General features: G+C 55.7%; 1 protein-coding gene across 3 annotated transcripts in view; it reads right to left on the bottom strand.

The window, feature by feature from the left end:
- Positions 1-13,299, bottom strand: part of PDGFRB (platelet derived growth factor receptor beta) — a gene marked incomplete at its 5' end in the record, with an annotated part of 38,459 nt that overhangs the window by 13,058 nt on the left and 12,102 nt on the right. The window contains 9 exons of one of the 3 annotated variants that reach the window (XM_082652392.1): positions 2,024-2,235; positions 2,669-2,792; positions 4,130-4,245; positions 4,951-5,143; positions 5,688-5,859; positions 5,976-6,103; positions 6,821-7,087; positions 7,616-7,939; positions 9,009-9,054. In XM_082652392.1, coding sequence (XP_082508518.1) covers positions 2,024-2,235; positions 2,669-2,792; positions 4,130-4,245; positions 4,951-5,143; positions 5,688-5,859; positions 5,976-6,103; positions 6,821-7,087; positions 7,616-7,939; positions 9,009-9,048 — 1,576 coding nt within the window. Of the gene's footprint in view, positions 1-2,023; positions 2,236-2,668; positions 2,793-4,129; positions 4,246-4,950; positions 5,144-5,687; positions 5,860-5,975; positions 6,104-6,250; positions 6,274-6,786; positions 7,088-7,615; positions 7,940-9,008; positions 9,055-13,299 lie in introns of those variants that run through there. The other 2 variants (XM_082652394.1, XM_082652393.1) reach the window with 2 other exon arrangements.

A 13,299-nucleotide genomic window follows, 5' to 3' on the forward strand; every position in this document is an offset into this window, starting at 1 on the left:
AATGGACCCAATAACTGAGCTCCCATAGCCTGAGGCATCCAGACTGCAGAAAGGAGCCGGTTTCCTCCCCCATAGTGATGGTAGTTGTAAAGTACATCGGGGTGTGGGCCAGGGAACTGGGGTAACCAAGTAGGGCCAACTCTGGGTGCCCCCCCCCAAGCCCTGAGTGTCCTCTACCCCCAAAGCCTCAGCCTCTTTGCTGCACAGATAACCACTCCTTCCCACTCCCTCCACATCCACCCTAGCCAGACCCTCACCTCCCCTGTCCTGCCCCTCTGGCCACCCATGAAGTCCCCTGGGAACTCACTCCCTCCTCCTGTGTCACCCACCTGCCCTTCTCTGCTCGCTAGAGAGCTCTGTCCCTCCTCCTCAGGGACTCAGACCAACATCACTCCTCTCCTCCTTTTCCCCATCCTGGGAAGGAAGCCTGCATCTTCTAGGGAAGCCATTTCCAAGTAAAAAGAGGGGCCTTCATCCAGCCTTGGAAATTCCCCGTGGGCTGGTACATGGCTTCCCCCTCAGTGGCACACAAAAGTTTTACTTCTGCTTTGCTCAGAGCTGGTCTGCAGGTGCCCACTTGCTCGGGGATATGTGTGCATGTGTGGGAGTGTGAGTGAGATAAGGCATTAAAACCCATCACCCATCCCACCACAGGGCAGGGGGAGGCAGGTCTGCGTAGAGCAGTATCTGCCTGTATAAGCCCATGGACCTACCTAAGTATAGGCATAAGTGTGTCCAAAACACCTTGGACAGTCTTCATATCTCTGCTTGCACTGGCTTCTGTCTTCTCCTGCAGCTCCCTCCTTTACTAGTCCCCTCCCCCTTATCTCCTCCCCCAGCCCCTAAATATATACACTCTGTTCTCCAGCCAGGTTGAATTCCTTTCATTTCTCTGAACCCACTTTGCCTCTGGGCTTTTGCAGAGGCTGTTCCGTCTGACCAGAGCACCATTCCTCACCAGGCTAACTCTATTATCTTTCAGGTATTGACCTAAAGCTTCCTTTTACCAGGACACTTTCCTGAATCCCACAGCTGGGTATGGAGCCCCTTCTCCCTTTAGGCTTTCCCCCCAAATGCTGACCCCCACAGTGAGGTTGCCTAGTTCCTTGTCTGCCTCCTCTCTGGACCGTGGGCTCTAGGAGGACAGGCAGGGCTGGGCCTTCTCCAGTGAGAAGCTGCGACCCTGTGACTATTTACTGAATGAGGAAATAGGTGAAAAAATGAAGCACGTGCACGCAGGTCCACGCATGCACAGGGACTGGCAGGTAGCAAAAGCGTCTGGGCACTGTAGGAACTGTTCATACGGATAAGAATTATGCATGGATGTGTACCTGCTAACAGACATGCACGGCACAGCAAGCATATGTGTATGGGGATTGCGTTGCACAGTTTTACAAAAAGGTGTGCTGCATCTCCACGCTTACAGACGTGCACTATGCCAGTGTGCACACGTGCACGGGAGTTGTACATTGTTTGCACACTTGTATGGGGATTGTGCACCTGCATGTACACGCCTACAGACGTACACACGTGGGTTTATATACCTGCCTGGGGATTGGGGTGCTCATGTACATGGTTTACAAACATACCCTCAGGGGGTTTACACCCATAAACATGCCTGTGTACATGCTTACAGACACACGCTCTAGCTTTACACATGTATGTGGGGATTGGGCATTCTTCATTACTTGCTTTACAAACCTACACTTGCAGGGTTTGCACCCACGTCCAAGGATCAGGCATGCTCGTGTACACAGCTTAGGACATACATACAGTGCACATACAAAAGAAGACAGCACTGTTCATCGTCATGGTTTATACACATACACTCGTGGATGTACACATGTGTGGCAATATTGTGCTGCTGTGCAAATGCCTGGGAAGATACACCCACAATGCTCCTGAATGCCATGGCCCTGAACGCTGACTTTAGCCTGCTGTGGGCACAGGCACAGTTCCAAGTACAGCAGGGTTGAGGTGGGGGTGAGGGGTCGTCAGGGGCTACGGAGGATGGAGGACTCACAATGTGGCACCACGGTGACCTCCTGAACGTCTTGGCCCAGAAGGTTGTGCAGCGTGCAGCGCACTGACAGCGGCTGATCCACACGGCGCAGGCGCAGTGTGCTCACCACCTCGAACTCCTGCTCCTCTGCCCAGTATGTCACGTTCGTCTCCAGCAGGCTCTCCTCCTCGGAACTGTTCCCCAGTGGCGTGGGAGGCAGCTCCAGCGGACACCTGCCGGAGAACCAGCCAGGTCGGCTTCCAGTCCCTTGCTTCCCTATGCGGGTGGGAAAACTGAGGCCAAAAGCAAGCAGAGCCACCGGGTGGTGGTAGAAGGAAGCTGGGCGCGTCCAGTTCCTTTCTCCCACTGCCTGGTCCTGAGTTGGTTCCTCCCGTGATCCCTCAACTGACCAGCAGGGGCGCACCTACCCCAGAATTGAGAACCTGGATTGCAAAATCCACTCCCTTCCTTTGACCCTCAGGGTTAAGGCAAGGAAAGGCAACAATTTAGGTCATGCAGAGCATCTCCAAGAAGCCACATCTTCTAGGATATGGATCTAGCCTGGAACAGTGTTCCCAGAGGATGGTGTTGGACTAGATGACCTTCATTGGGTCCTTCCAGTCAGCTATGGGTACCCTGGGAGACCCTGGCCCAGGGTCTGCTCACCTTTTGAGGTCGCTACAGGTAGACCAGCTGAGGTGTGGCTGGGGCATGCCCCGGCCACGACAGCGGACTGTCTGCTCGCCGCTGGCAGGGTGGCTCTCGCTCAGCTCCAGCACACGGACAGGCACTGCAGGGAGAGGGGCACGGGCCAGGAGGTGGAGAGGTCAGGATAGACAGTCAGTAAGAAAGGCCCTCAGGGAGGACCTGGTCCAGAGTCTCCCTTGGGGGGAGGGGAGCTTCAGACTGCAGGTGAACATTAAATACCAGGAATCACCATGTGAAAACTGACAGATTCCCCTTGTGGATACTTCAAAGGGAAAATCTCAGTAGGGTGCTAGTCTGTCTTTAACACCTCTCTGAGATTTGCTAATCTTCCCTTTTAACAAAGAGAGGGCAGGCCTCAGGATCAGAGCCCTGGACCGGCAAGAACATGCAGTTAGAATTTAATAGCACTGTTTTGTTTTCTCAGAGTTTATTTTAGTGGTTGCTTTATATTTATGACATGTGATGCTGATTTTCCATCTACAGTGGAGAAGTTCACTTTTCATTCAAAATAAATTTATTTTTAGAGAGTCAATTCACAAAACATTAAGTCATTATTGTGTCATTTCTCTGCTCAAAATCCTGCAGTGGCTCTTCATTTCAGTCACAGTAAAAGCCAAAGTCCATACAAGCGCCCAGGAAGGCCTACACGATCTACCTCTCCTGTCCCCCCAACTGCCCCGTCTCAGCTCTGACCTCATCTCCCACCGCTCTCCCCTTCACTCTGTTCTGGCTACACAAGCCTTTCTGCGTTGCTCCTGCCTTTGCACTGCCTGGTGTGCCCTTCCCCCAAATAGTCACTTGGCTAATGCCCTCACCTTCTTCAAGTCTTCACACAAATGTCATCTCCATGCAGCCAATCTTGATCATGCTATTTGAAATTGTAACTCTCCCCACTCCCCTGCCCCCAGGACTCTACCCTCCTTACCGAGCTTTTCTGTTTTTTTTTGTTTTCTTTCACAGCACTTGTTTGTTACCTTCTAACCTTGTACATGGTTTGCTGTTTTTTCCCCTTTTTTGAATGTTTATCTCCCCCGCACTGGGATGCAAGCTCCACAATGGCAGGGCCTCAAGAACCTTGAATGGACTGGCATATTGTAGTTGCTCAATAAATATCTAATTAGTACTATAGTGTAAGTGGTGTGTGAGAAGGAAAAATCATGCCACTGGGATGTGAATGCCTGAGGTTTTGTAAACACCAATCTAGCCCAATGACCTTCTCGTAAAGCTGTGGAAACTGAGGCCCAGAGAGGGGATGTGCACGCAGCAGTGGTCAGTGTCAGAGCCTGGCCTAGAACCCAGCCTCCTGAGTCCTGGACTCTCTCTTCTCCTCCTCCTGTGGGTGGATGGACAGTGTAGGAATGGCAAGACAATGGGGGTGGGAGGGTCAGGGGAAGGAAAGCAGGGTGGAAGGCTCCTCACCGTTGACCTGCAGCTGGAAGGAGAGCTGGGCTTCAGCATCCTCATGGAAGGCCCGCATGGTGTAGCGGCCAGCTTCAGCCACCTTCACCCGCACCAGTGTCAGTTCTGACACATACCTGATGAGGAGGACAGGCCAGGAGACCCAGCTGTCAGAGCTGGAAGAAGTCCTACAGCCCCCACCTTTCTTGTAAAGACAGAAAAACAAGGTCCAGGGAGTGGAAGGGGAGTGTCAAGGTCACATGGGTATCAGTAGCAGTGCCAGGACTTTTGCATCCCCACCCATAGGCAGCTCCAGTGAGTCAAGGGGGAGGGTTAGGACGGATGGGGTGGGGGGCGTGGTGGAGGGGAAGCACCATCTCCATCCGTCCACATCTCATCCCTTTCAGAAAGGCCTGACACTGCTTTATTCTAACATGCAGCACCTCAGGTCAGTCTGCTAATCTCCAGCCTCAGGGCCACCATTCTTGCATAGGTGCAGTGGCCTGCCTGCACCCTCTTCTCCAGTCATCCTGCCTTTTTATCCGTGGCTGCTTCCGGCTGACTCCACCCATCACAAGGACAACTAAACATCTGGGTGATCGGATGACCAGAGTCCGTTTTCCCCTCTAGACAGGAAACTCTAGGAAGGCTGCAACTGTCTGTTCTGGTCTATGCAGCATCCCCAGTGCCTGGCACAGGCCCCTGGTATGGCGCCTGGCTTGTAGTAGGCTCTCAGGAAAGATGGGCCTCGATAGGTTTGTCAAGTAGCTTAAGGCTGTGGGCTGCCTGCCGGCTGCAGAGAATAGTAACTTCAAGAATGAAGCGGACAGGACGCCGCTCACCGGGTCTCAGACACATTGCGCGTGGACAGCGCAACCTCGCCGGCGCCGGAGTCACCCAGGGTCCGGTTGTCCTTGAACCACATGACAGTGGGCGGCGGGTAGGCCTCGAACACCACCTGCAGTGTCCGGCTGCGGTGAAGCTCCGCGAATTGTACAGGGTCCAGCTCTCCCAGCAGCCGCACGTAACCGCTCTCTGCAAGGGGCGGCCGTCAGGGGCGGGGCTATGCCCGGCCTCCAATGGGGCAGCACCTCCTGGGGGCGGGGCCTCAGGCTTTAGGAACTGAACCAGCGAAGGAGTTACCTGAGTTGGGGTTCAGGTGGGTACTGTGATGGACTGGAGCAGGAGCCGAATTTGGGGCTGATACTGGTTTGGGGGCTGGGCTCAAGATTGGGACTGGGGTTGTAATGCTCTTTGGTGTGCTCTGTCTCAGGATTGTGGCGGAGATGGGTTACAGCCTGGCTGAATTTGGGGATGGGGCTGCCTGGGCCGGGGATGGCAGCTGGGATTTAGAAATCGGGTTGGGGCTCAGGTTCTGGCTAGGCGGGAAGTCTAGGTTGGGATTAGGATTGGAATTGGGGCTGGTACTGTGCTTTGGTTTTAGTTTATCCTGAAAAGGGGGCTTTGCTTGGCACTAAGGCTAGAGATGGATTAGAACATGGCTGACAGTACCCCAGGGCTGTGACAAGGTCTGGGTCCAGTTCAGACTGAGGGCTGGGGGTAAGCCTAAGGCACACACCGACCACGGTGACATTGATGGCCTTTTCATCTCGATGGTCGCTCACACTTTCTGATACATTGCAGATGTAGGTCCCTGAGTCTCCCAGCTCGGCACTGGGGATGTGCAGGATAGAACGTATGTGGGGCATTTCAAAGAGGAAGTCGGTCACTGGCTCCACCAGCCGCCCACTCTGTAGGGAAAGTTGGGGCAAGCCCCCCACATCAGGAAAGGTCCATGAAGTCAGGCTACAAGCCTGAAATACCCATCCCTGCCTGTCCCTTCCTCCCACCCGTGGCCCGGCATTACCTCCATGCGTGGGTATGTCCACTCAAAGTTGACCACCTCATTCCCAGTCACAATGCACATGATGGTGATGTTCTCCCCTTGGCGGACCACAGTCTGCACCGCATTCACTGAGACGTTGATGGATGACACTGGTGGAAAGAGACTGGCTTAGGGCTGAGGAAGTCACCCCCCAGCCACCAGCACATCCGTTTAGGGAGGGGGTGGGGGTCCAGAGAGGGAAGGGATAACTGGTGTGGAAGATTCACTCTTTCAACAAATATTTATTAAATACCTACTATTCTAGGCACTGGGGCTTTAGCAGGAAGCACAACAGACAAAATTCCTGTCCTCATGAAGCTGACATTCTAGAAGGGGTAACAATTTTGAAATCAAAGTACTCTCTGAGCATCTGAGTACAGAAGAAATTTATTGAGCACAACCATATACTCTCCATCTTTTGTTTTATTTAATCTTCACAATAATCCCACTAGGTAAGCAGTCAGCATTATCCCCATTTTACAGAGGAAGAAGCAGACTCAGAGAGATTATGTGTCTTGTGCAAAGTCACTCAGATGGGAAGTGGCAGAGCTGGGATTCAAACTCCACTGGTTCAAAGCCTGTGCCTTTGCCCACCGCAGTATACAGCCCAGCTCCACCACTAATGCTTCCTGTGACCTTGGACATACTCCATCCTCTTTCTGAGTCTGTTTTCTCATCTGTAAAATGGGGCAACACACCTGCCTTCCAAGGCTGTAGTGAGAATTCAGTGAAAAATGGAATTGCACACTGTGTTATCCGAAAGGTCTGTACCTCTGTGGAGGGTCATACTTGCCTCTGCTGAGCACCAGGCCAGAAAGGGGGCTCACCCTGGAGGCTGTAGACATAGTAGGCATCCGAATCCACCTCCCTGTCCCCGATGGTGGTTTTGCAGACGTAGGTCTTGTCCTCAAAGGTACCAGAGAAGCCACGTTGGTGGTCATAGGCGATGGGCAGAGGGACATCCACCTTCTTCTCATGCAACGTCACCACCAGTCTCGGGTCCGTCACTCGGCATGGAATTGTGGTCTCAGTTATTTCCGTGAGAAAGATGAATAGTTCCTCGGGGTCAACAGGGAGGAAGCCCACAGTGGGATCTGCCATAGGTGAAGCCAAGAATACGAGTCAGAGGAGCTGGGTTTCTGGCTATGCCCTGATTTTCTCGGTTACCTTGAACAGGTCTCTTTCTCTCTCTGGGCCTCAGTCTACCCACTACAGAATAAGCATGCTCTCAGAGGTCCCTTCTAGCTTTAGCATTTGATATGGACAGCACTGGCCTGAGAAAGAAGATAAGTTGCAAGTGGAAGGGCAGCTGGTACCTGGAGCTTAGAGAATGGGGAAAATGAGATGTGGAGGCCGAGAGGGTGCATACTGGAACCAGCTGAGAATGCAGAGTTCTTGGGAACCAGGAATGGGGTGGGCTGGCAGGGAGCAGACAAATATTCAGGGCAAGGGGTGGGAGTGAACATACTCCTGGACTGAACCAGGCTGGATTCCCTGATTCATCTGCGTTTCTGAGACAGCTGTGTTTCACCATATCAGTAAGGCACTTTCTGAACTTCCCCCAGATGCCTGCAGTTGAGAAGAGGAATAAGGGAGTGAGTACACAGGCCGGGGGCCCTCACCTGGCACAAAGATGTAGAGTCGTTTTCGCTCGCTGGCCTCCAGCCCATGGGAGCCTTTGTAGGTACAAAAGTATTCTCCTGTGTCTAGCCCAGTGACATTGGTCAGTGTCAGCACGCTGGAGAAGGTGCCGTCCTGGCTCGTGGTCATTTCCTGTGGGGGCTTCTGGGACATCCGTTCCCACACCACTGGAGCTGGACCCGAGCAGGTCAGAACAAAGGTGCTGGAGAGATTGAGGACAAGCTCTGGCCCCGGGGGTGTGATGACCAGGCCCCAGGAGGCCCGTGGTCCCAGCAACAACAGCAAGGGCAGCAACAGCACCTGGCCTTTGGGAGAGGAGACATCAGGGCACAAGAGCATGAGCACCTCTCCCCACAGCTGACCCTGAAGAACACACCTCCCTAATCCACAGAGAACACAGACTGGAACCCATGGCTCTGAGACCTGCTTGCCCGGGGCCTGGTCTCCAGGGACTCCTTCTGGCCTCCTGGCCTCTTGACCTCAGTTCCTAGAGACCCCCAGCCTTGGAGTCTTTCTGCAGTGCAACTTTCAGGCTGCAGGCATGTTCTCTCAAAGGCATCAGGAAATCCTCGGGAAGCAATTCCCAGGCCTCCAGTTCCTGCATTACTTCCCAGGTCACTTTCTGAGCCTCTTCCCTGTAGCTGCCCCAGATGTCCAGGTTCTGCCCCAAATCCCAGAGATGGCCCTGCTTGGGGAAGTGGTGGCCAAGGTAGTCCAGAGTGAGGCAGACTGGGACACAAAAGATACTGAGGCCCCTGGAGGCTGAAGGGGACTGGGGATCGGGGGATGTCAAGTGATTGGTTTCCCCTCCCCTTGCTGACACCACCGGGGAAGGATTCTGTAAGCCTCGCCCTCCCCACCCTGGCCCACTTCGGCAGGGAACATGAGGTGAAAATAAGCACCCACTTAGACGGGTGGGTGCCCAGCCGGTGGGTCGGTCATCTTTGGGTGGGCCTTTGGCTGGTCACTGATTGCCTGGAGAAGCCCACCCAGACTTGGGAGCTTACAGTCAATGAGGGGTCCAGGCAGGGAAGGGAAGTCCCCCACTGGAACCAGACTGGCCGGACTAGTACCAACGAGTGCTGACGAGAGATGGGAGACCAGGGTGACTGTTAGGGAATGGGGTGGGGACTGCTGGTGAGGGGACATGGATTTGAGCTGATGTCTCTGGACAGGCAGAGGTCGACTGAGGCCTCCGAGCTGAGAGGTGGGCAGTGGAAAGAGGCCTCCACTGAGAGCAACTGGAAAGGCAGGGAACTGGTCAAGAGCAGAGCAGTGCCCGGGCCCTGGTGCTGGCATGCACCACCCCGCCGGCTCCAGATCCCACTTAGCTGGCTCCCCAGGGCATTCCGCCCCTGCCCCGAGTCTACCTACCTTCGAGGACAGGAGCTCGCATGGCACTCAGAGGCCGCATGGTATCCTGCAGAGTTAAACAGGGGTCAGGGCCCAGAGTTGCCAGAGGCAGCGCCAGGGCCCCTCTTTGCCTGGGTCCTGCAGAGTAAGCCCCAGCCTGAGCCCCCCAGCCTCTGGATCCCTCGGGCTAAAGTCAAAGGCTACTCAGAGCCCCCTCCAACAGGGCACTCATGCCCAAGGAGCTCCCTCCCCTGTGCCAGGCCCATTCACAGGGTGCCTGGACCCTGCTCTGGCTCTGCCTCTACCTCCCTGATGGCCTCGGCCGAGACCCCTGCTTCTCCCTGGGCCTTGGTTTCTCTGTATGTATGTGGGGGGCGGGTCTTGGGCTGGATGGTGTCCAGGGGCCCGCCAGCTCTAACAGCCTGTCCTCCGGGTGACAGTTCCAATACCAGGCTCTTATCTGCCAGGACAAATATTTGGGAAAGTGTGATGAAAGGCCTAGGGGAGAAGGAGGGGGTAAGCCAGAACCCGGAGAACTCCCACAGCTCCACAAGCACAACAGGAAATGGAGGCGGCGTTGGGGAGGGAAGCGGGGGCTGTGGAATGTGGGGGGCACACCCCCCCCCGCACTGGCCCCCTTTACTCAGCCCCAAGCTGCCCAGGGAGGCCCAGGAGGGAGGGGCCGGGGGCTGGGCCCAGGGGAGGCCACCCCGCACAGCACGGCTTCAGCGGTCCTTGGAAACTGTTGAATCCAAAGCCCCCACCCACACCTCCAGGGTCCAGATGGGGAGAGTGAGGCTCTGAGAGGGGAAGAAGTTTACCCTAGGCTACACAGCAGCGCTTGTCCTGGAGGGAGACAAAGGGACTGGAATGATAGAGGTAAAAAGACAAAGACGCCAAGAGACAGAGAGAAAGGAAGCACCCGGTGATGGAGGCAGAGGGAGACAGAAGCAGGGACACGGAGAGAGATGGATCGCACTGCGTGCGTCTTTGCCCTACCCCTGCCCTTGGCAGCCCCTTCCGAGGGTCCAAAATAACCATCGATAGCCAGGCTTGCAAAGGTCTGACTGTAGGATCAACAGGAAGAAGGCCAGAAGTGGGTGGGGGTCATAGAGCAAGAAATGTGGGAGAGACCAGGTGACAAGGCAACCAGGAGAGTGGGGCTCCTGCCTTCCCTGAGTGGCTGCCCTGCCTGGCCCGGCTCCTAAGGCCACACACCGATTGCTCCCACTCCACTCTCATCTCACCCCTTTCAGTTCCCATGCCAGGGCTGGGATCCGGGTTTGAGTCCCAGCAGGGCTACCTCCTACACCATCACTATCTCAGTGGCCTCAGTCTGCAGCTCTCAAAATGGGACAACGGCAAGTATACCACTTACAGGGCTGCACTTACACATTAGTCACGGGACACAGGCAATGGCCCTGGCTTGGGGTCGCTGGTCTCGGCTCTGCCCAGTGCCCTCAGAAGCTCCCTGAATGAATCTGCTCTCCTTCTCCTCATTCTCCCCATCCCTTCAGACCGGCCTGCCTGAGGGTCCCCTCTCCCAGTTGCTTTAGACTCAAAGCCCCGCCAATCTGAGGCCCCCTCCACGGTGCCCTCCTCTCCCATCCCTCCTGCCCCAGCCCTCCAGCTGGATGCCAGGCTTCTTCCAGCAGGAGGGAGCAGCGCCGTGGCAGAGCCAGCATCCACCACAGAGGCCTATCTGTCCCTCGGTGGGTGCCCCTCTGGATCCCCCCTTCCTACCAGAGATCTCAGCCAAAGAAAATCGTTAGCAGCGGAGGCTGGGGGAGGGGGTCATTTCAGCCTCCCTGCCCCTCCCCTCCTGGCCTCCCTGGCTGGCCACACTGTTTATTATTCTAAAGGAGGAATTTGGTCGGCTGGCCTGGAGATGGGAGGTCATGGCAACTAGGACTGGCCTGGCTCTGGAAGGCTGTGGGCCGGGCCTCTGGGCGGGCAAGCGGCCTCCCCCACCACCCCCGACCCTGGCTTCTCTCCTGCTAGGCCTGGCGCTAAGGGGGCTTAGAGTCCCTGAGACTCTGAGCTTGGAGGGGCCTTCTTGAACGGGCAGCAGAGGCCCAGAGACGGACAGAGTCATGGCCCAGTCACACAGCAAAAAGATGGAATCAGGCTGCAGGGAGAGGATGGGCTGGGCACAGGAGCTCAGGGAGAGTGCAGCCACCTTCGGGAGAGTATGGACAACCAGGGATCTTGGACTGGCTTCTCTCTTTATGAAATGAGCATTTCACATGGGGCTTCAGACCTACTCTGAGACTGAGTGTGTCTCCAGCCCTCTCTGGGACTCAGTTTCCCCATCCACACAGGGAGAGGTTTGGATGGGTCATCTCAAAGAGCCATCGTGCTCTAAAACTGCCAGAGAGAAGATTCTGGTCACTATTATTCCTGCCGTGGTGGGTTGGGGACATAGGGACTGATGGGAGGAAGGGCAACATTCCTGAGGCTGACGTAGAATAAGAATCCATAGCCCATCTCATTCCATGGATTCAATCCCCTGACGATTTGGTCCCAGATTTGCTGTGTGTACTTTGACAAGTTGCTTCCGTCTCTGGACTTCAGTCTTTCAGGTGACTTCCAGACAAATAAACGGGTGATGCGGACACTCAGGAGGTGGCAGGGGGAAGCGTGGTGTGGGCCACAGGCCGGTGGACTGGGAAGAACCAGAGTGGGGCTTGGGACATGACCTCCTGGGTCATCTTGGATGATTCCCTGACACCCCCAGTTGTCCATCCAATGCCTTATAGACTTCTGTGCTTCCCAGGGGCTGCTGTATTTCTAGCCGACCCCAGAGGGGCCCAGGTGGCTGATATGGGGGTGGAGGACTTGCCTGTGACCACTCCCCTTCTTCAGGGGCAGGGCTGCGCTCCAAGGAGGGACCACCTGGGACAAGGTGGGTGTCATAGTCAGGGAGGAGGCATCCCCCTTCCTGCCACACTCTCCTGCCTGGGGAGGCCCTTGGAGCAGAGAGAGGGAGGGGACCCTCGGAGATCCCCTGCTTCGCACATGAGGCGAGTTCCCGTGATTCCTCCTATCTTGGCCAGGTTGGGGGTATGAGGACCAAAGATGAGATAATTGCCCAGCTCCTCACAGTGAGTCAGAGGGAACCCCTCCCTTGGTCCAGGGGAGAACCCCAAGTGAGCAGAGGACCGCAAGCCCAGGAAGGACCAGGAGCAGAGGACCGCAAGCAAGCGTGCTTGAGGAGTCACTGTGAGAGCCCCAGCCTTCTCTCCTTCCTGCTCATACAAGCTTCCACTCCTTTCCCACCGCCTTAATCTAAATAAATCCAGTCCATCTTGGCCACATCCGCTAGCAGCAGCTTCCCTCCCTCGGGGTCCCGAGGCTCCCACGACACAGGCAGGCCGGGGGCGGGGGTGTGCTGCATGGCTGCCAGTGGGGAAGGCTTGCACACGGAGAGCACGTGCACACACAGCACAGGCTCCTGCCTACGCGCTCGTTCACACACTGCTCTGAAACACACCCGTGTGCAGCGGGCTCTGCGTGTGCCCAGCCCTCACGTCGGCACCGGACACGCGCACGCCCACACATGCACACACGCAGCTCCACGGTGCCCAGACTGCAGCCTCTGTGCTCTCCCACGTGCCCATGTGAGGTGCGCACATGCGCGGCAAGTCACATGTATACCCGGCACAAGCAAAGCTGTGCACATACAACACACACAGAGCATGTGCACACGGTACCCTGAACTCACCTGAACACACGTGCACATGCGGGCACAGACAAGCCACAGATCCGACACGTGTTGTGTACTTACTGTGCCAGGTGCCGTTCTGAGCACTTGACATAGATCTACTCACTTGTTCCTCAGACAACACTATGAGGTAGATACAAGGATCATCCCATTTTAGATGGGGAAACTGAGGCAGAGAGAGCTTATGGCAGTTGCCTAGGAACACAGAGCAGAGATTGAGCCAAGGCGGACTGCTCTGCCACCATTACTCTGTTTACTGGGTTTGGCTGGGCTGAGGCCAGCGGGGACTGATGGAAACAGACCGGACTGAGATTTATCCAGCCCAGAATGACAGGACTTGGCGATCTGATGTAGGGGGGCTGGAGAGAGAGGTACCCTGAGCCCCACCCCTATGTCTGGCTTAGAGTACTAGCGGGCAGGAGTGCGTGTGTGCTGGGGGCACAATACCATCTTCTGAGATGAGAATGTGGCGGAGGAGAGGGTTTGGGAGCTGGCACTGATCTAGTTTAGAATTTGGAGGGGCTGCGTATCTGAGTGGACAGAGGGACACTCAGTCTGGAGGTGGGGAACAGGCTGGGCAGAAATAGC

Source organism: Grampus griseus, assembly GCF_964374135.1.
Source record: "Grampus griseus genome assembly, chromosome: 3".
NCBI classification, from domain to species: domain Eukaryota; kingdom Metazoa; phylum Chordata; class Mammalia; order Artiodactyla; family Delphinidae; genus Grampus; species Grampus griseus.